Here is a 20,447-nt window from a genome sequence, read left to right on the forward strand (position 1 = left end):
GCTGGCTGGGCAGCCTGACTCGGTGGCTTTGAGCGCTCTCAGAACCCGCGGGCGCTCGCGGCACTCCTGGAGACCTGCACTTGTCTGTTATTGTCAAGCGTTTCGCTCGGATATTTGTCACCATCGCCTTCATCCTGTCATTTCTGGGGTGCTCTCCAGTGTCCTTTATCTCTCTTGAGCCTCACATCCACCTTGGATCTAGAACAAAACCTAGGAGGTGTTTTTATCCTCCCCATTTTACAGGTGACAACCAGCAAGTTGCCTCTGCAGACACACCTGAAAGCGATCAGAACTAACCTAGGGCTGCGGGATCCCCTGTTTTTGGTTCCTCCCACCCTTCGTGTTCGTAAGGAAGAAGGCTAAAAATGAGGGTGGTGGGGTACTCAGGGGCCAAGGAGCTGTGCACTCAAGAGGTGGGAGACCGAGCTGGTCCTCCTGGGGGACTTCCAGGGCCTGGCCTGGACAGCCGGGTGTCATTGGACTTCCAGAGAAATAAAACCGGATGTAAATTGCAAACCCCGTCACAAAACCCAAATCATTGAGAGAAGGGCAGTAGGGGAGGTCCACAGATCTGATGGGGTGGGAATGTGGGAGGTTAAGTGGTGGGCACTTCGAACTTTTGATCTAACAAACATCTTCCTCCTCTTCCTGGAGACACAATTCCCCTTTCCATCCCCCACATTCCCCCTTTCCCAGGCCCGAGCTCTGGAAGCCGAGGCTGAGGCTCCAGCCTATGTCTTCGGAATGCGGGCATTCTTTGGAACAATCACTTTATTAGGGACAGCCATTCCCTCCGCCCTGCGGTGGCCGCTTCCTGCATTTTTATGGCCCAGGCTGCCGGCCTCTGGCTAATTGTCCCCATTTTCCAGCTGTGTCTCTGTGCTGTGCCCTGAAGAAATGGCTCTGGCCTGCTCATCCAACTGCTTTGGGAGTGGGCAGGGCTGCTGTGGTCCCTCAGGTCAAGCCAGGCCCCAGAGCAGGCCAAGCCACAGGGAAGCCTGAGGCTCACTTGGAGTGCTCCCGCCATGGAAAGGAAATCATTGTGAAAACGAACATTTCCCTCATTGCAAAAATGGGTCTCCTTAGCAATGGCATGGCACAGCTGTGGTCCCAGGGTCTAGACTGTTCAGTGAGGGGAAAGGAGCTGGTAAATGATGTCCTTGGACAAGCTTCTCAGAATGTACCCATCCCTGTACATCCAGGTTGCTCTCAGCCAGGAGAGGGCCCAGCTGGGTCCCTGAAAAGGCAGGGTTGTGGGAACAGTCAGAGAGGGGTAGAAGGTGGCTGACAAAACTCTAGGAGCCTGGTCATCTTTGCCGTTAGAGAGTCCTGGCCCCTAGCAGTTTGGTGCCCCATGACTGGCTCTGCTCAGGGGCAGCCTCTCCAGCTTCTAAGCGCAGGCCTGTGTCCCTGGGAGGAAGCAGAAGCCACCCACATCAGGGCTCCATGCAGGGCTTTCTTAGTCCTAGGCCCCAGGTGCTTGGCAGCTTTCTTAAGAGCCTTTTGGCCTGCACTGAGCAGCCCACGGGAAGGGACAGGGGTGGTCATTCCTTACGCCCTGATGCCAGAGGTGCCCTTCCACCCTGTAAGTCCTGCTGCGGGGCCAGAGAAGCCTGCAGCAACTCACTCTGGGAGAGGCAAACTTGTTTGGGAAGCTCGGGCCTGCGGTTGGCCTGGGGCTGAAACTGCAACTCCACAAAGCCAGAGCTAGAGCTGACATCTAAGGCAGAAAAGGGTGGGGGAAAAAAAGAGACCCTGGTAAATGAAGCAACAGTAAAACTGCAGGAATGGCCACGATCAGGTTATCAAAAGGATGCCTCTGTTACTGACAGTGTAGAGGCCATTCCACATTCTTCACAAAGGGACCAGGCACGCAGGATCCTGGCTGGTGGCAAGGGCAGGGGCCACAAAGGGGGTGGGACGCAGGAGGCTACTGGAAGGGCGGGCTGCCCCTCCAGGCAGATGAAACACTCCTTAAATCCAGACATCATTGACACAGCTCCCTACCTGCTCAAAGGTCCTAGTATTTGCTCTGACTAAGGGGACCCTGCTCTGCCTGATAATTGTGGCTCCTGGAAACTGGGGAACCCAGTGACTAACATAGCCCAGTTAGGGCAGGCCATCTCTACCCACCTTAGCATGTAAGTTGATTTTCTGAATCTTTTTTAGATCAAGAAAATTGTCCAGCCAGGCACAGAGGCTCACACCTGTAATCCCAGCACTTTAGGAGGCTGAGGCAGGAGGATCACTTGAGCCCAGGAAAGCGAGACCTTATCTCTACAAAAAAATTTAAAAATTAGCTGGGTATGGTGATGTGCACCTGTAGCCTCAGCTTCTTGGGAGGCTAAGGTTGGAGGATGGCTTGAGCCCAGGAGTTCGAGGTTACAGTGAGTTATGGTTGTGCCACTGCAATGTAGCCTGGGTGACAGAGGGAGACCCTGTCTCTAAAATTTTTTTTTTAATTTGAAAAAAAGACAATAAAATTATCCAAATAATGTAGTCTTCTATACCTTGCACAGGAAACTCTTACCTTGCATTGACCTGAATTCCAGGGATAATTAAGGAGTGAAAAGGAAGAGAATGTCAGCTGACAAAATTATTCAGCTTGGCCATCTATACGGCTGTGGAAAAACAGCTCAATCTCTACTCAATTCGGAGTTTAGGGAGTCTTTCAGCCATTGCACTCAATCAGCCATCTACTCACACAAAGAAAGGTTCAGTAATGGTTAGTTTGACCCCAACAACCCTGTCTTGCCCTGCCACAGCCCACTCAGCTAACATCTCTGGGAAGGAAATCAATGACACTGTCCTTTCTGTAGGGCCTCCCCGGAGTCCGCCACCTGTCCAGCCCTATCAGGCCACAATGGATCCCAACATGTCCACCCTGAACAGCAGGGAGGGACCGCAGCTGCCCACAGCCACCCAGGCTTCATTCACAGCAGCAGATGTGTCCTTGCCCAGTGGAGTGAAGCATGTTTTCTTCCCAAGCAAACTGGGTGTCTGACCCTCTCTACCTGAGGAAAGGTTTCTGAATTAATGGGAGGTCATGTGGGCTAACATGTTACCACTCAGGGACCAGGCTGCAGGAGAATACGATGAGAAAAGCCAGCTGTTTTACGTTTGTTGTGAACAGACCACCAAGTTTCTGATCCAAGGCAAGGAACACTTTTTTTTTTTTTAATTTATGCTTCTCTATCCAAAATATATTATCACATCCAAGAGATCAAGGAAAATTAAGAGCCTCAGGAGAAAGGGTAGTATTTGGGTACAGAAGTCTGGTTTGGTACATTGGGTAAAAGTTAGGCAAATAAATAGTCGTTGCCCATTTTCTTCCTTTCTTCTGAAACTGTGGACACTGTTTGGGCATTGTATAACACATTCTGTGTGGTGGGTGAGGACAGAGGATGATTTAAATCCACAAGAGGGAGGGACTTGGAGGTCTCAAAGACTGGTGTCCCTACTGGGAACCAGGACTTCCAACCCAAAGGAAACTTCTTGATGCTAGGATTCCAGGCTTCCCAGGCAGCACCAGCCAACTGTTACCACGTGGCTTTGGAGTGGAGAGCTTTCAATGAACATTTGTTCGCTCACCATTGTCTCGTGCCTGGAATGACCTTTGTTTGCCACATGAAAATATGTTCCTAGGAAGTCCTACAGGGTAAGTTTTATGTGGCTAAGGGAAGGAGCTTAAATAAGGCTCTGCTCTTCTTGAGTTACTGGGCCCATTGGCTGGCTGCATTCCCTGGAGGGGAGCCAGGGGGTCTTAAAGTCTGTTTAACCTTTCCATTTTACAAAGGTGAACCTGAGCCCCAGAGAGGTTAGATGATTTTCCCCAAGTTGCACAGCTAGCTGTTCAAGTCCCTTAAAGTAAATGAGCTACAGTATGTGTGTTCTTTGCAACCCATAGTGATCTGCATAGATGTTTATTATTACTACAGTTGCTGGGGCCACCTGGAAACATTGCACCCCAACTGCAAAACCAACTAGCATGAGTTAGAGATTCCCATTTTCCCAATCCCACCCCCCACACCAAATAGTACCAGAACAATCAGGTTCTGCTATTGCTACAGTTCTGACCACGCTCCATGCCCTATGTCTTTCACAGGCACCTCATAACTGTGGTTTATTCATTTATTGCATGAATTTTCCATAAATTCCATCCCAGATTTTTCTCCAGTTGACAAAGATGGTATCCATCTACTTTTGTCTCACAGTAAATACTTCCTTAGAAGAACTCCTCTTGGGCCGGGCACCGTGGCTCACGCCTGTAATCCCAGCACTCTGGGAGGCTGAGGCGGGTGGATCAAGAGGTCAGGAGTTCGAGACCAGCCTGGCCAACATGGTGAAACCCCATCTCTACTAAAAATACAAAAATTAGCTGGGAGTGGAGGTGCGCGCCTGTAATTCCAGCTACTTGGGAGGCTGAGGCAGGAGAATCACTTGAAGCCAGGAGGCGGAGTTGGCAGTGAGCTGAGATCTCACGATTGCACTCCAGCCTGGGCGACAGGGTAAGATTCCATCTCAAAAGAAGAGGAGGAAGAAGAAGAAGAAGAAGAAGAAGAAGAAGAAGAAGAAGAAGAAGAACTCCTCTCTATTTTTGAGTCAGAACTGATATCCTGTGGCTAATCTCTAGAAATGTGTCATATTTAAAATGGGTAAAGATTATGTATAGAATTTATGTTGCCCTTTTCGCTTTCCTTCCTTCCAATTTTAGTGTCCGTAGACATCTTTTGGGCTCACAGACCAAAATGCCTACCTTTCCGGGTTAATAAAGAGGAGGCCCCATTCCGTATCCCAGTTAAGTTACACAGGTGAGTGACAAGCCCGGGTCGGTTCCTGAGTTCTTATCCGGAGCTGCGCTCTTCCATCCCTTTACTGGGAGCGTTCTCCTGCCGGGGCTTGGACATTTCCAAGGGAAGTGAAAATCCGCAAAGCCGCCCCCACTTCGTAAGGGACTGTGCCTGGAGGGTCGTCGATTTACAGAAATTGAAATCAGCTCCTTGCCTTCCAACTCTTCTTGGCCTTGCCACCGTGATTGGTTTTGTTTTCTTTGTGTTTTTAATGAATTAGTAAGTAAAATATTAGTTATTCACCCTGAAATCTGCCCTAACCACTTCCGTACCCCCTGAAGCTCGCTGGGTGCGCCCCGGGCTGTCCCTTTCCTGAGCAGCAGGGCCTAGAGTCAATGTGCGATGGTTGCCGCACAAGCTGGGGTCCACGCGGCCGGGGCTCCTCTCCCGCCTCGGGCGCACAAGAAGCCAGAAAGCGGAAAGTGGCTCTGCCAGGCCAAGGCAGAGAGAAACCCAGAGCATGTCGTTATTTGAGCCAAGAGCAAGCTGCCGGACAGAACTGCCCTGCCAGGCCGCCACAGGTGACTTGCCCACGCGAGCCACGGCCTCTGCGCAGAGCTCCTCCGGAAGGCGAGAGTCAGAGCCACCCGCGGGTTTGGTCCGGGCTCTTCCTAGCCGGGCGCCCACGCCCCGCGTCCTGCGCTAGCCTTCGCGGCTGCTTATGCTCAGGTGTTTCGGAAGAGGCGCCGCGCAGCTCCAGCACCTTCTAAAGGGACAGACTCAGCATCTGCCCCCATCTGCATCGCTTCCCGCAGGAATAAACCATTTTCCGGACAAGCTTTGAACTGTTGAAGTGTAATTGTGTAATTGGAGACAACAGGGTCGTCTCTGGGAGGTTCTGCGCTCATCTACGCTCTTGCGGGGAACCCAGCCCTGATGGGATCTGTGCATCTCACATGAGCTCCTTTACATAAAGAACACAGACTCTGCATTTGGGGCCTCGTTTATCTAAGCTTGGGGTTTACCCCTAGCCTTGGGACAGGGTGCCTGACTACAGTGGGTTATTCTGAGTCTTAGGCCCCGCCTGTGGTATTTGGATCCTGGGTCAGAAAATCCTCTTCACCAAGCAGCAAATTAATGTGTATGTCAGGAAATCCCCAGGTTACCCTGGCTAGAGAGAGGCAGGTGTCTGGCCCAGGCCTAGGACCCCACCATTACTGCAGGGTCCCAAAGAATAGGAGCGAGCCATGGAAATTTCTTCATGGTGTGCACCGGGTTCTCCTACACACAGAAACGGTGTCTAGCTACAAGCCCCGGGACGCTGGTAGCACAGCCCGCTTTCCTGGCACCTGCCCCACTACCAGCTTCTCTTTCCTTCAGCTTTACCACAGCAGGAAACACTGTGAGATGGAAATGGGAAAAGGGCTTCCTTGCCTAAAATTCCTAGTGCTCCAGGAATGATTTATTTCTATGGAAAATCAGCCCCAGAACCAAGGGTGCAGCCACGCAGCTCTTTATGGAAAGGTTTCCTTGCTGTTGTTGTTGTTGTTGCTGCTGCTGCTAACCCTGGACACCGTTGGTGACTAATGGAAGCTCTTGTCTTCAAAAGGGCCACCTCTGGCCTTCGCCTGTTACCTTGTCTTTGTTGGGGAGACCATAGGTGTTTCGTTTCTCCTCTGCCAACAGAAGCCTAAGTAGTATTTGTTGGGGCTCTTTACACCTTCCGTGTGTGGGGGGGGGGGGCGGTGGGAGTGTGGGCGGGTGATAGAATGTGGTGGGCTCCTCCGCAGGATGCTAATGTACTTTCCCCCAGTGGACAGTCTGGCTGCTGGTGCAGGAGGCTGCCCAGCCTAATAGGGGTCTGAAACTCCAGGCTGACAAGCAAAGATTTCTAGGGGCACTTCCCTCCGTTTAATGGACACTGCAATCTCGCTTCATTCTGGGGTCCAAATACCCAGCGCTGCTCAATGAGTGTTATTATTTTAATAATTGATGGGTTTCCCGGGGCAGTCGAGCCAACTCCCAAAGGCCGACCTCCGGGAGAGATCTTCAGGCCGGTCCAGCATGGACGCCCCCTGGCCCCCCGCCTTTTAGGAGCGATGGCTGCAGCTATTCCGTCCGTCCCCACGGGGCACCTTCCCAACGCCAGCCCTTCGGAGGGCTCTCCCCGGCCCACCGCCTCCCTCCCGCGGCTTCCCCGGCTCCCCAGGCCGGACCGAGGCCAGCGTTTGACTTTCCTGACTCCCAGGAGTGAGAACACCGCTTCCGCTCACATGTAAAGGTCGGGTGCAGCAAATGAAGTGGGAAAAGAGAAACAAACAGACAAACCGCTGTGGCATAAAAGATTCCTTTTCCGTCCGTTTTGCTTTGCAGTTCGGGCTTAGCAGGAGAGGGTTGGGGAGAACTGGATAAACGCTTTGGAATCCACAAAGGCCAGTGGTGTCGGGGGCCGCAAAGGGAGTGAAGAATTGAAGCAGTGAGCTGGATAAATCCGGGGCAAAGCACTAAACAATATGGATATTTCGGCAACGCGTGCGCGTGTGGGTGGGTGGACAAAAGGACTCATTACTCGTATGATTGCCTCAATTCTCCACTTCCTTTGTGCACGTGTATGGACGCTGTTCCAGGCCCGAGTCCGCCTCCCGCCCAGGACGCACAGCTCCGGGCCGTGGCCCCCGCGCGTCCGGTTGTGCCTCCCAGGTCCCTGGCCCGGGCGGCAGCTACAGCTTGGCGGGGTCGGCGCGGAGGAGGTCGGCCAGGCGCAGGCTGCCGATCTTCTTCACCTCGCCCAGAGCGGTGCGCAGCTCCTGCGCGGACGGGCAGAGCAGACGACGCGCCAGCTCACGCGACACCGCCGCCCGGTCGCTGAAGCGCGCGGCCAGCACGAAGGGGAAGCCGAAGCGCGCGCGGTACTGCGCATTGAGCTCCGCCAGCCGGAGCCGCTCCTCCGCGCCCAGGCTCGTCAGGCCCGCGGCACTCTGTTCCCGCTGCGACTCGGCCGTGAGCGTGCCCCGCCGCAGCTCGCTGCCCGCCAGGTCCGGGTGGCAGCGCAGGATGCCCTCCTGGCCTGCGGAGAAGCACAGACACAGGCGGGAGCGCGTCACCGCGCCCGCTCCGCACCGCGCACTCGAAGGGGCGCGTAGGCCGAGCCCGGCCCCCCTGCCCCGCCCCGCCCCAAAGAAGGCTGCGGGAGGGTGAAGTAGAGTCCCCAGGCAGTGATGTCCTGGCGGCGCGGGGACGTCCTTGGCGCGCCCCTCTAACAAGTCCTGGACCTTGCGCTTCTCGGTCCCCACCACATTCGGTCGGGACCAGGATCCAGGGGCGGGGCGGGAAGTGACACGTTTGTCTTTTGAGACCTTGGGTCAAGAAGAGCGGAGGAGAGGGAGGGCGGCCGCTGAGGCTCGGAATTTACGACTAGGTCGGGAGGGAGCAGAGACGCGATAAGGAGCCTGAGTTTTTCCTATCTTTCAAAGTCCTTTGCTCTCAGGGGGGGCTTTGATGTCTAAAGGGGCCGGACGCAAAGGCCTGAAGACTTCCTGCAAAAGCTCTGGAATGGGTTTCGTTCTGCTCCAAAGGAGAACGGACAGGGGCGGGGTGCATCCATAGGGACAACATCCATGGGGCTCGGCAAATAAAAGCCCTGGATTTTGTGACCCTAAGTGTGAGTTCTGGGTTTCTGGAATCAGGCATCCAAAGAGCCTTGCAGATGATTAACTGCAAAGAAACCCACCTCTAACCAGAGTTCCACAGCCCTTTGAATGAAAGTGGCTTTCCTCTATTTAGGAAATTGCACCCACCCATCCCCCACCGGCCCGGGGTTTATTCCCCTTCTCCGACAGTAGATTCCAGAGGCCCCAGAGAACAGCGTTTACTTGAAGGAAAGCTTTGCATAATCTCCTAGGCCTAAAATTGAAAAACTCTGGCGAGTTACCTGCGATTTTCAGTCCCAGGGATTTCCCGGAGTTAGCGCTGGGCAATCATCTAGCTCAGCGCTCTAAAGTGAAAATTAAAATCCTCGGGGCGAGGCAAGATTCCAGATATGGTGAGCAGGGCGCCATGATTTGTAAAATGCGGGTGACGCCTAACTTGCTGAAGAGTTGTGAGGATTAGAGACAATTCATTCACTTAAAACACATTGCCTAATACCTAGTAAACAGAAACAGTCATTATTAGTCGTAGTAAACCCAGTGGAACTGGACTGAGGCGCCTCAGGAAGTACCTGTGTCTGTATCTCAGTAAAGCGGTTGTCCGCCTCTGGCGCTGGGAATAGACGTGGAATCTGTTGGAAAAGGCGCGCATGTAAAACACCATTCAATGAATTTTATCTCAAAGGAGCTGAAAATTAAGCCCCCTGTAAGGTAGACGTCCTCTTCCTTAAACTTATTGTTTCTGTGTAATAAAATGATGATTGATACTGCACCATTTAACTCAGGAACTGGTTTCTCCCTGAAAGACATGGAGAACCGGGGGTAACATCCCCATTTAAGGGATGATTCAGTGAAGGCTCAAAAAGAACTAGTGACCTGCCTAGGGTCACTCACCACACTGCACCTGGACCCTCTACTCCCAATCACAGGAGTTTTCAGGGCACGGCTGCCTCTGCAAGGTTAAGGAAAGTTCAAAACGAAAGCCATGTCACCAATAATCCCATCCCTCTAACACCACTGTTTTGTGTGTGTGTGTGTGTGTGTGTGTGTGTGTGTGTGTTTTCAAGACAGCTCTGTCACCCAGGATGGAGTGAAGTGGGGCAATCTCGGCTCACTGCAACCTCTGCCTCCCGGGTTCAAGCGATCCTCCCGACTCGGCCTCCTAAAGTGCTGGAATTACAGGTGTGAGCCACTGAGCCGGCCTAACACCACTGTGGTAGAGCCCTTCTCGTGGGTGTCCTGCCCCTCGGGCACTGCAAACAGGGACGGGTCTTTCCCGCTTCCCGCGTCCGGCCCCGTCCGGGTAGTGCGAAAATATGAGAGTTAAATTCCCCACCTGGGGGAGCAGCCCCAGCTCTGGGCCCGGGGTTGGTCGTGCCACGCGTCCACTTGCCCGGCCTGGGGAACCGAGCTCAGCTGCCGCCCCGATCCCCTCCGCGCTCAACCAGGCCCAGGACTGCAACCTGCCTGGGCTGCGGAGGAGGGAAAAATGCGAGTCTTGGGCGGCTGGCCCTTCCGCGCCTGCTACTCAAGTGTTCAGAGTTTCAGAGCAGCCACTAGGTCCCCCGTCCAGTCAGGGGACTTCCATCCTCCCCAAGCTGCAAGGGAGGTGGTCACTGGTGGGAAGCCGGGGGAGGTGGTCGCTGGTGGGAGGCCCGGGCACGGGGTCTGTCCTCTTGCCGCCCCCACCAAGCTCCCCGCGCAGGCCGCGCAGCAGAGGGAGGCGGCGGCGTCCCTCCAACCCGGCGCACGCCTGGCCCCCTTCTTGCCCTTGGTGCCCTGGCATCCCGCTTCTCACGCTCTAGAGTTTGTCTCCCGCTTGGAAAGGCCCCCCGGGGTTAATGTTTGCCTAGAACTGAGCATGAGTTTTCCACACTTGCAGCGGCGAGAAGAGAAGACACAGATAAACAAACAGAGCAAAGGGCAGAAGAAAAGAGACTAAAAAGGAGAAACTGGAATTTACTCTCTGTCTCTCAGCCGTCTCTCTCTCTCTCTCTCTCTCTCTCTCTCTCTCCCTCCCCCTCTCCCCCCCCCCCTTTCTCTGTCGTTCCGCTGCGCCTAACAAGAAAAAGGTGTGAGGAATCAGGTAGAGGATGGTAGCTCAGAAGAAACACAGCCTACCTCACCTGGCCAGATATCCCATCTTCATTGCCCCAAACTACTGGACCCTTGAGTAAGTACATCGGGAATGGTGCCTACTGTGCCCACTGCCCTGCAGCAAGGACCCAGTTCCCTGCCAGTGCCAGCATGCTATCCCTAAGCTGTGCCCATGAGCCCCAGTGGGAGACTGGAGACTGGGAGAGTAGGTGCCATCTCCCTGCCTCCAGTCCTCAGTGTCCCCCACCTGGAAGCCCAGGCGCTGGCCAGGCCAGTTAGACAGCCCGTGGTTCACAGGGAATCTAAGTGTTGCCCATTCTTCAGTCTTTCTTGAAATTCTGGGCTTACCTCCTAAGCCATTGGCGTGTCACGTCTATAGATGTAGGTGTGAATGTGTGTTATTTGCTGGGACCACAGGACCTGAAATTTTGCACCTAGAATAATTCCTAGCACAGAGCAGACACTCATTATTCAATGGAGAGGAACAGGGTAGGCAACTGTGGCCATGGAAGCCCAGAATCCCATAACAGTCCAACTGCCTCCTGGTCCACACCCAGTGGTGTCTGGGTATGTTCTTATCCCTGGTACAATGGACAATCTGTTCTTCCTATGGAAGGCCAACCCCTCCATTTGTGTTCTTGAAGCTGGCTCTCCTTTCCTGTCAAAGACTTTGCTTCTGCAATTTCATATACCTATTTCTGCATTCCCACACCGCTTACCCTTATCAATGTGCAAACATGCCTTAGAATCACCCATCCCATAAACAATATTAACATTCTCTCTTGATTCCCTGTTTCCCTCTTGTTTCTCCCTATTTCTCTGCTCCTCCTTACAGAAAAGACTTTAAAGGAGTTATCTCCTGGCCTCTCCACTTCCTCACCTCCATTTCCAGGCTCACGCTGTCAAGCTTCGAGCCACTGTGCCAGCTGATCTGTACTCATTAAGGACATCTTGCCTGAGCCCAGAGACCAATGCCTGACCTCTTCTTTCTCAGCCTCTCCAGACCATGTCACCTGGTTGGCCCTCTCTCCTTAAAAAATGACCATAAATGGCCGGGTGCAGTGGCTCACACCTGGCATCCCAGCACTTTGGGAGGCTGAGGCAGGTGGATCATGAGGTCAGGAGTTCGAGACCAGCCTGCCCAACATGGTGAAACCTCATCTCTGCTGCAAATACAATAATTAGCTGGGTGTAGTTGCACGCACCTGTAATCCCAGCTACTCAAGGCAGGAAAACTGCTTGAACCCGGGAGGCGGAGGTTACAGTGAGCCGAGATCGTGCCACTGCACTCCAACCTGGGTGACAGAACAAGATTCTGTCTCAAAAACAATGACTACCACTTACCTTCAGAGACACCCTTTGCCTACTTTCATCTTGCTCTCCCAAAGAGGTCACTAGCACAGAAGTACCACAGGACTCAGTACCCACATCTCGTCCCTTCGCTATTTACACCAATGTACTTGCTAAGTGCCCTCAACCAGTCCTATGGTTTGAAATGCCATCCATTCTTTGATGACAGCCAGATATAGTTGAACTCTCAGTGTTTCACCAAGCTTCTCTGTTTTGATGCAACTGAGCAGTCAGCATTTTCATCTGGATGATTTTTGGGTACCTCAGACTCAGCAAGCTCTTTCCTCCATCCTGTCTTCTCAACTCTAAGTCTTCCTCCACTCAGAAAATGGCACCACAAGCCACCCAGTGGCTCAGACTGAAAACAGGAGTGACCATTCAGTTTTGTTTCTGATCTGCCTTCTGCCATCACATCCATTTTTTTAAAAATCCTGTTGACTCTAACTGTAAGCCCTATTCTGAGAATCCAGTCTCATCTCTCCATCTCTGCTGCTCCAAACACAGTCCAAGCAACCTCATCTCTTACTCTTACTACTGCAGCGGCCCCTCGACCTGGCCCCCTGCATCTGACATAGCCCCCACATCACCATCCTAAAGCATAAACCCCAGTGACCCACTGCAAATGGAGAAGCAAGTTCCTTATTAGACCTAAGCAGCTTTACATGATCGGGCCCTTGCTGCCTCTTCCTCACATCCTTCCACTCCTTATTTTCCAACTACCTTGATCTTTCTGTGCCCCAAAAATGTCAAGTTCATCCTGGTCTCAGGTTCCTTTGCCTTTTTTTGTTTTTGAGCCGGAGTCTCATCCTGTCACCCAGGCTGGAGTGCAGTGGTGTGATCTCGGTTCACTGCAACCTCCATCTTCCAGGTTCAAGTGATTCTCCTGACTCAGTCTCCAGAGTAGCTAGGATTACAGGTGTGCGCTACCATGCCCAGCTAATTTTGCATTTTTAGTAGAGGCTGGGTTTCACCATGTTGGCCAGGCTGGTCTCAAACTCCTGACCTCAAGTGATCCACCTGCCTCATCCTCCCAAAGTGCTGGGATTACAGGCATGAGGCACCGCACCCTTTTACATTCCTTTTCTAAGATTGGCCTCATCCTAGATTTCATTTACTTATTTCTCATCGTTCAGTCTTAAATTTTAACCTCCTAAGAAAGACCTCCGTTATTACATATTTTCTGCTATATTGCGTATATTTTTTCTGAGAATTTCTAAAACCTGAAATAATAGTATTTTTCATGTTAATTCTGTCTCTCTTCACTAGAATGTAAGCTCATTTAAGGCAAGGACTTGTCTTGGTCACTACTCTATTCCCAGTGCCCATGACAATCCCTGGGGACAGTGGGCACTCAGTGAGTATTTTTTGACCAACACAGCACTTTTGGTAAGGAGTGTTTTTTTTTTTTTGACTGAATAAACAAACATATTTTAATAGCTTGATCTAAAACCTTCATAGCCTGTATTATAAGGAACTTATTAGTATCCAACACCATTCATTCCACAAAAATGTTGTTTAATAAGCATAAAGTAATAAATTGTGGCATTACTATAATTCTGAAAGGCACAGAGATGTACATTTTTTTTTCTTTTGAGACAGGGTTCTTGCGCTGTCATCCAGGCTGGTGTGCAGCGGTGCAATCATGGCTCACTGTGGCCTCAACCTTCTGGGCTCAAGCGATCCTCCAACCTCAGACTCCCAAAGTGCTGGGATTACAGGTGTGAGTCACCATAGCCAGCGGAAATGCAGTTAATTAACTCTTATGAAAGTTGTCTCGCTCTTTAATTTTATAACACAAATCCGTCCTGAATTTGTTCAGGTTAGTGCATGTGTGTTTCGACTTTCTTCCCTTTACTAGTTGTCAGTTCTCTTTCCTGGAAAACCTTTGCCTCATCTTTAATCTATAGGAACTGAGTGACTCGAGAAGGTACTTTGCCCAGTAGCACTAGAGCTCAATATTAATCCTGGACTGCCACCTACTGGCCAATAATCATCATAGCGGAACCTAAATGGACTCAACCTTAGTCTAGAAACCCAATTTTGTTTTCTGTTAATGGTGGAGGTTTTTCTTCAGTTACTAAAACAAATACGTGACTAGGTAGACCACTGTAACTTGAACGTCTCTCTAAGGTACCTTAGTTTTAGGATTCAAAGAATCTATTTCACCCAGTTTGTTTCTTACTATCCAAAGGGTAAAGCTAGACTGTAATAAATCCCGTTTTAAGGCTGGGTGCGGTGGCTCATGCCTGTAATCCCAGCACTTTGGGAGGCTGAGGTGGGTGGATCACAGGGTCAGGAGATTGAGACCATCCTGGCTAACAAGATGAAACCCTGTCTCTAGTAAAAATACGAAAATTAGCTGGGCCTGGTGGTGTGTGCCTGTAGTCCCAGCTACTAGGGAGGCTAAGGCAGGAGAATCGCTTGAACCTGGGAGGCAGAGGTTGTAGTGAGCTGAGATTGTGCCACTGCACTGCAGCCTGGATGACAGAGCGAGACTCCTTCTCAAAAAAACAAATGAACAAACAAAAAACCCATTTTATTGGATTTTTTGGGATAAATAAAAATTATATGTATTTATGGTGTGCAACTTGATGTTTTCCATATATGTATACATTGCGAAATGATGAAGTCAAGCTTTCTAATATATCTATCACCTCACATATTTATCATTTTTGGGTAGTAAGAACATTTAAAATCTACTCTCTTGAAGGTGAGGCAAGGTGGCTCACATCTGTAACCCCAGCACTTTGGGAGGCAAAGGTGGGTGGATCACTTGAGGTTAGGAATTTGAGACTAGCCTGGCCAACATGATGAAACCCCATCTCTACTAAAAATAGAAAAGTTAGCTTGGCATGGTGGGTGCCTGTATCCCACCTACTAGGGAGGCTAAGGCAGGAGAATCGCTTGAACCCGGGAGGGTAAGGATGCAGTGAGCCAAGATGGTGCCACTGCACTCTAGCCTGGGTGACAGAGTGAGACTCTGCCTCAATTAAAAAAAATTCTTTAAAAAGCCTACTCTCTTGGCAATTTCCAAGTATAAAAATATTATTATTGACTATAGTCACCATGCCATAATGAAATAGATCATTTTATTTGATTATTTAAACAATAAAACATGGGGCCTAGGACATCAAGCATTTATGTTCATCAAATACATTAGTGGAGGCCGGGCGCGGTGGCTCAAGCCTGTAATCCCAGCACTTTGGGAGGCCGAGACGGGTGGATCACGAGGTCAGGAGATCGAGACCATCCTGGCTAACATGGTGAAACCCCGTCTCTACTAAAAATATACAAAAAAAAAAAAAAACTAGCCGGGCGAGGTGGCGGGTGCCTGTAGTCCCAGCTACTCGGGAGGCTGAGGCAGGTGAATGGCGTAAACCCAGGAGGCAGAGCTTGCAGTGAGCTGAGATCTGGCCACTGCACTCCAGCCTGGGCGGCAGAGCAAGACTCCGTCTCAAAAAAATAAAATAAAATAAATAAATAAATAAATACATTAGTGGATAAATGAATGAAAACCCTAAAAATTGTTTCTAGACTTTGCTTCTCATTGTCTGGAAAAAGCCTTCAAAACTTGTTGGGTTGACTCCCAGTTCTGCCACTTTCTTCACAAGCTGTTGGGTTGACCCTCAGGGTTATTAGAATTCCAGTCCTGCCACTTTCTAGTAGTGTGTCCTTGCTCAAGTTACTTAATGTCTGTGTGCCTCAGTCTTCCCATCGGTAAAACTGGGAGCAATAATAATACTATTCCTTATTTTATAGGGACATTAGAGGATTAAATGAGTCAGCAAGTGCAAACTTTTCGGAAAAGTGCCTGAAATACACCAGGAGTAAAAGTTCAATACATTTTAGCTATTTGTTGTTGTTATTGTCACTATTGATAACATCACTTATCTACTGTCACTGAGATGTTAAGATGAGGAGTTGCCGCCAGACAGCATTGAGGCCCCAGCTGCCCCAGACAAGTGCAGAACTGAGAGGCAGCCTTCACCACAGGGAGCTCCTCCGCAGAACCATGTCTACTGCAGACGCCAACAACCGTCCAGGGGCCCAAACCCCCTCCAGCCATTTTGTCTTCTAACCTACCACTAAAGTCACCCAGTTAAAATGTGTGGGGGAGAGGGGAATGCCAGAATCCCCATTTTTCAACATCACCTTGGAAATTTCATGCATTCATTCAGCAAACCTTGATTAAGTCCCAATATCCGGTTCCGTCTGTGATCTGGGATTCTGACACTAGCCAGGAGACAGAGGTTTCATCAAGTCACGGGGGCATCAAAACAAGCCTCGGGAGTGGGGGTAGCCCACGTTCAGAGCCACCCACACACCACTGTGCTCAGGGCCCTGACTGGATTGACCCGTAGCTAGAACCTCTGGCCAGACGGGTTGTGGGGAGTGTTGGTGAGAAATAAGATGAAAATGGAGAAATTTTTATGTTTTTATCAAAGTTCCGGACACAGAGTAATAAAGCCCCCAAAATGTGTGTTAAATAACTAGCCAAACCCAAGAATAATAGATTTAAATTATTCACGCAATCCTAGCTTTCTCTCTTAACACGCTCCCTCCTCAGCCTCACCACTCCTTTGGGTATTAAGACAATCAAAGGATTTGTCTCTCTCTCTCTTTTTTTTTTTTTCTTGAAAAGAAATTACTTTCCTGTGAGGCTGTCATTTTGCCTCCTCCATTCTATCCTCCCCTCAGACACTGGGAGGGTGGGCTCCGGGGCTGCCTGCTCCTTCCGGCCTGCCCTGCAGGAGTTCAGCTGGGAGGCTGCGGTCCCTTCACTCATCAGGCTGGGACTGGGCTGCCCCTGTGAGTCAAGGGTCAGAAGGCTCCAGTGATGGCCCCCAAGCCCAGTGGAGGAGCTGAAGTCCTCAGCTGTGGAGAGGCCCCCAGAAGTGGGTGAGTGTCCACATGGCCCCGACATTCCTGTCCGTTTGATTTTACAACATCCTCTGCTCTTCCTAGATGAGCCTCAAATGAATTAAAAGGAGCTCCTCATTTTGGAGACGTCTTTGGGACAGTCAGAAGCCATCTGGCTGTCAAAGCCCATCCTGATAGGCAGCAGTGTCTGTTGGCTTCTTCTGGGAGAAGAGAGCAGGGGCTCTCCTTCCCCACCCAGACATCCACCGAGGCCTCTCTGCCCCTGGCCACTCCTTCGGCACATTTCAGGTTTCTCCACAGAGCATCCAGGACAGCCCCTGAGGCAGCCTGGTCTCTGTGAAGCTGCGTGTGTCATTTGGAGTCACCCCCTCTTCTCCTTACCCCACACCCAGAAGTGCCTCATTTTCTCTTTCTCTCCACAGAAGAAATCAGTAACTTCGTTCCCTTTCTCCAGAGGGATGCCTTCAGATTCTCCTTCTTCCCTCCATCCCTCGGGGAGGCGCTGATCTGAATGAATTCACTCTCCTCAGCCGTCCAGGCCACACTGGCCTTTTCTGGTACAAAAGTCAGCTGATTGCCCTTTCCCCTGGGCCCTGGAGATAGTCTGATATCCAGCTGTCCTCTCTGTCACATACAGGACATTCCCAAGCCAGATGGGGTGGCTGAGAGGGTGGGCCCTCAGCCTGGCCTTTAGCCTCTGAATCACTCTGATGTCTTTTGCCAGGTTCCTCCTTGTCACCTCAAAGCTCTAATATTTAACAGCCACTTACCTTAGCCAACGTGTTCTTCCAGTCCGTGTCTGACCTAAACCACGCAAGTGCTGGACGCTCATGGACTAGACCTGAGGAAACTTACTGAACCTTCCAAAGGAAAGAGCTCAATAAACACATCAAGTATAAGGAATTATACTAAAATATCTAGAGAGAGAGATAGAGAGAGAGTTGGGTTTTTTTGTTTTTTTTTTGTTTTGTTTTTTTTTTTTTGTTTTTTTTTTTTTGAGATGGAGTCTTGCTCTGTCCCCAGGCTGGAGTGCAGTGGCCGGATCTCAGCTCACTGTAAGCTCCGCCTCCCGGGTTCCCGCCATTCTCCTGCCTCAGCCTCCCGAGTAGCTGCGACTACAGGCGCCGCCACCACGCCCGGCTAATTTTTTGTATTTTAGTAGAGACGGGGTTTCACCGTGTTAACCAGGATGGTCTCCATCTCCTGACCTCGTGATCTGCCTGCCTCAGCCTCCCAAAGTGCTCGGATTACAGGCGTGAACCACCGCGCCTTGCCAATAGATAGATTTTTTAAAACAATTTTTGTGGGGTTTTTTTGTTTTTTTGTTTTGTTTTTTGAGACAGTCTTGCTCTGTTGCCAGGCTGGAGTGCAGTGGCGAAATTTTGGCTTACTGCAACCTCCACTTCCCGGGCTCAAGCGATTCCCCTGCCTCAGCCTCCCAAGTAGCTGGGACTACAGGTGCATGCCACCGAAGCTGGCTAATTTTTTGTATTTTGGTAGAGATGGGGTTTCACCATATTGGCCAGGATGGTCTCCATCTCCTGACCTTGTGATCCGCCCACCTTGGCCTCCCAGAGTGCTGGGATTACAGGCGTGAGCCACCGTGCCTGGCTAAAAACAATTTTTGTAGCGGCAGATCTCATCATGTTGCCTAGATTGGTCTCAAATTCCTGGGCTCAAGTGATCCTCCCATCTCAGCCTCCCAAAGTGCTGGGATTACAGGAGTGAGCCACCATGCCTGGCCAATATCTAAAAATATTTTGATAAGCATATTTGAAATCCCTTTGCAGAGAATGTCTGATACTGAAGCCTTACCTGACTGTGGAAGGGCATCAATAAAGGCAAAAAAGTGCTTCTTTAAATCTTCCAAATCAGAGAATGGTCGCTGGGACCAAACAGCAGCTGCAATCAGAGGACATCTTTCAATGACATTCCCAAACACATCCACGAATTCTCCAAAGTCCATGGAGTTGACCTTCTCAATGTCCATTGCTTGTATTCCACTGGAGACAGTGGGACGTCCAGCTCCCCTCTCGGTGAGTGAGTGACGCTGTCTCTGCTTACTCGGTTATATTTGCTGAACACAAGAGCTTGCTTTTTACGCAACACCACCTTCACGTGTTTTAAATGCCCTTGGGAGAAGCAGATCCAGAATACTTGTGTAATGAACAAGCACAGGCTTAAAGTTCTAATCCAGGGAGCAGAGATCTCTGCACGGTCAACGTTCTCAACCAAACCATTCTCAAAGGCAGCAGGGGCCATATTTCACTCTAAGCATTAGAGCCAGATCTGCTTTTCATGTTGTTAGGCTTTTTTTTTTCTTTTTTTTTGACGATGTCTAGCTCTGTCACCCAGGCTGGAGCACAGTGGCGCAATCTCAGCTCACTACACTCTCCACCCCCTGGGTTCAAGCGATTCGCCTGTCTCAGCCTCCTGAGTAGTAGTAAGAGAGGTGAGGGGAGAAGTTTGTCAATGGGTACAAAGTTTCCATTAGACAGTAGGGATAAGCTCTGGTGTTCTGTTGTACAACTATTAACTATAGTTAATAGTAACATATTGTATATTCCAAAATGGTGAAAACAGAGGGTTTTAAATGTTCTCACCACAAATAAATAATAAATATTTGAGGCCGGGTGTGATGGCTCACACCTGTAATCCTAGCACTTTGGGAGGCTGAGGCAAGTGGATCACCTGAGGTCAGGAGTTCGAGACCAGCCTGGCCAACATGGTGAAACCTCGTCTCTACTAAAAGTACAAAAGTTAGCTGGGTGTGATGGCACACACTGTAATCCCAGCTACTCAGGAGACTGAGGCCATGAGAACTGCTTGAACCTGGGAGGTGGAGGTTGCAGTGAACAGAGATCGCGCCACTGCACTCCAGCCTGGGCGAAAGAACAAGACTCCATCTCAAATAATAATAATAATAATAATAAATAAATAAATAAATAAATATTTAAGGCGATGGATGTGCTAATTACCCTGACTTCTTCATTCCACAGTGTTTACATGTATTGAAACATTGCATTGCACCCCCTAAGTATATATAATTATTATTTGTCAGTTTAAAATAAAACTTTAAAAAAGCAACTGAATATACTGAAGAAATGAATTGAAGCTATCTGCATAGAGGGTTGTTTTCCTTCAAATCAACTGATTGGCTTTTTCTTTCATTCTGCTACTTAAAATCTGCCTTTCCAGGGGCAGGCAGGATGTAGCTGTGAAGTCAGGCTTGGGGCCTGAGGTCAGTGTTTTAAAGCAGCACGAGGGCGCCAGCTGCTGGCAAGATTACTACAAAGTCCTGGTGGAAAGGGCTGTCCTCGCACAGCAACAGCCTGTGTAGGAATAGCAAGTTGTATTCCTCCTCGGTGTTAAAAATAGGTAGTTATGTCAGGGACAAAACTTGACCCACAATGAAATAAAATATGTGGTAAGAATTGGGTTTAATAAAGAGTTCATTTTAATTTCTCCTTAAGAGGTTGTGAAGTGCCATCATTCCACAGAGAATGTTACCTTTTAAATATCAGATTTGACACATACGAAGGAAACGTTCCAAAGCACAGCAACAGCCAGGCACGGTGGCTCACACCTGTAAACCCAGCACTTTTGGAAACCGAGGCAGGCGGATCGCTTGAGCCCTGGAGTTCAAGACCAGCCTGGGCAACACGACAAGACCTCAAAAATT

The 20,447-nt window shown here is 50.1% G+C and overlaps 1 protein-coding gene across 1 annotated transcript; it reads right to left on the minus strand.

The window, feature by feature from the left end:
• Positions 1 to 7,084: 7,084 nt before the first annotated feature.
• Positions 7,085 to 18,809, minus strand: URAD (ureidoimidazoline (2-oxo-4-hydroxy-4-carboxy-5-) decarboxylase). The gene is made up of 2 exons (XM_008021808.3): positions 18,581 to 18,809; positions 7,085 to 7,857 (listed from the first exon to the last, which is right to left on the minus strand). Exons 1-2 carry the CDS (start codon positions 18,753 to 18,755, stop codon positions 7,511 to 7,513), a joined length of 522 nt encoding a protein of 173 aa, XP_008019999.1. The 5' UTR covers positions 18,756 to 18,809; the 3' UTR covers positions 7,085 to 7,510.
• Positions 18,810 to 20,447: the final 1,638 nt, after the last annotated feature.

This window comes from Chlorocebus sabaeus, chromosome 3 (assembly GCF_047675955.1).
Source record: "Chlorocebus sabaeus isolate Y175 chromosome 3, mChlSab1.0.hap1, whole genome shotgun sequence".
Taxonomy (NCBI): domain Eukaryota; kingdom Metazoa; phylum Chordata; class Mammalia; order Primates; family Cercopithecidae; genus Chlorocebus; species Chlorocebus sabaeus.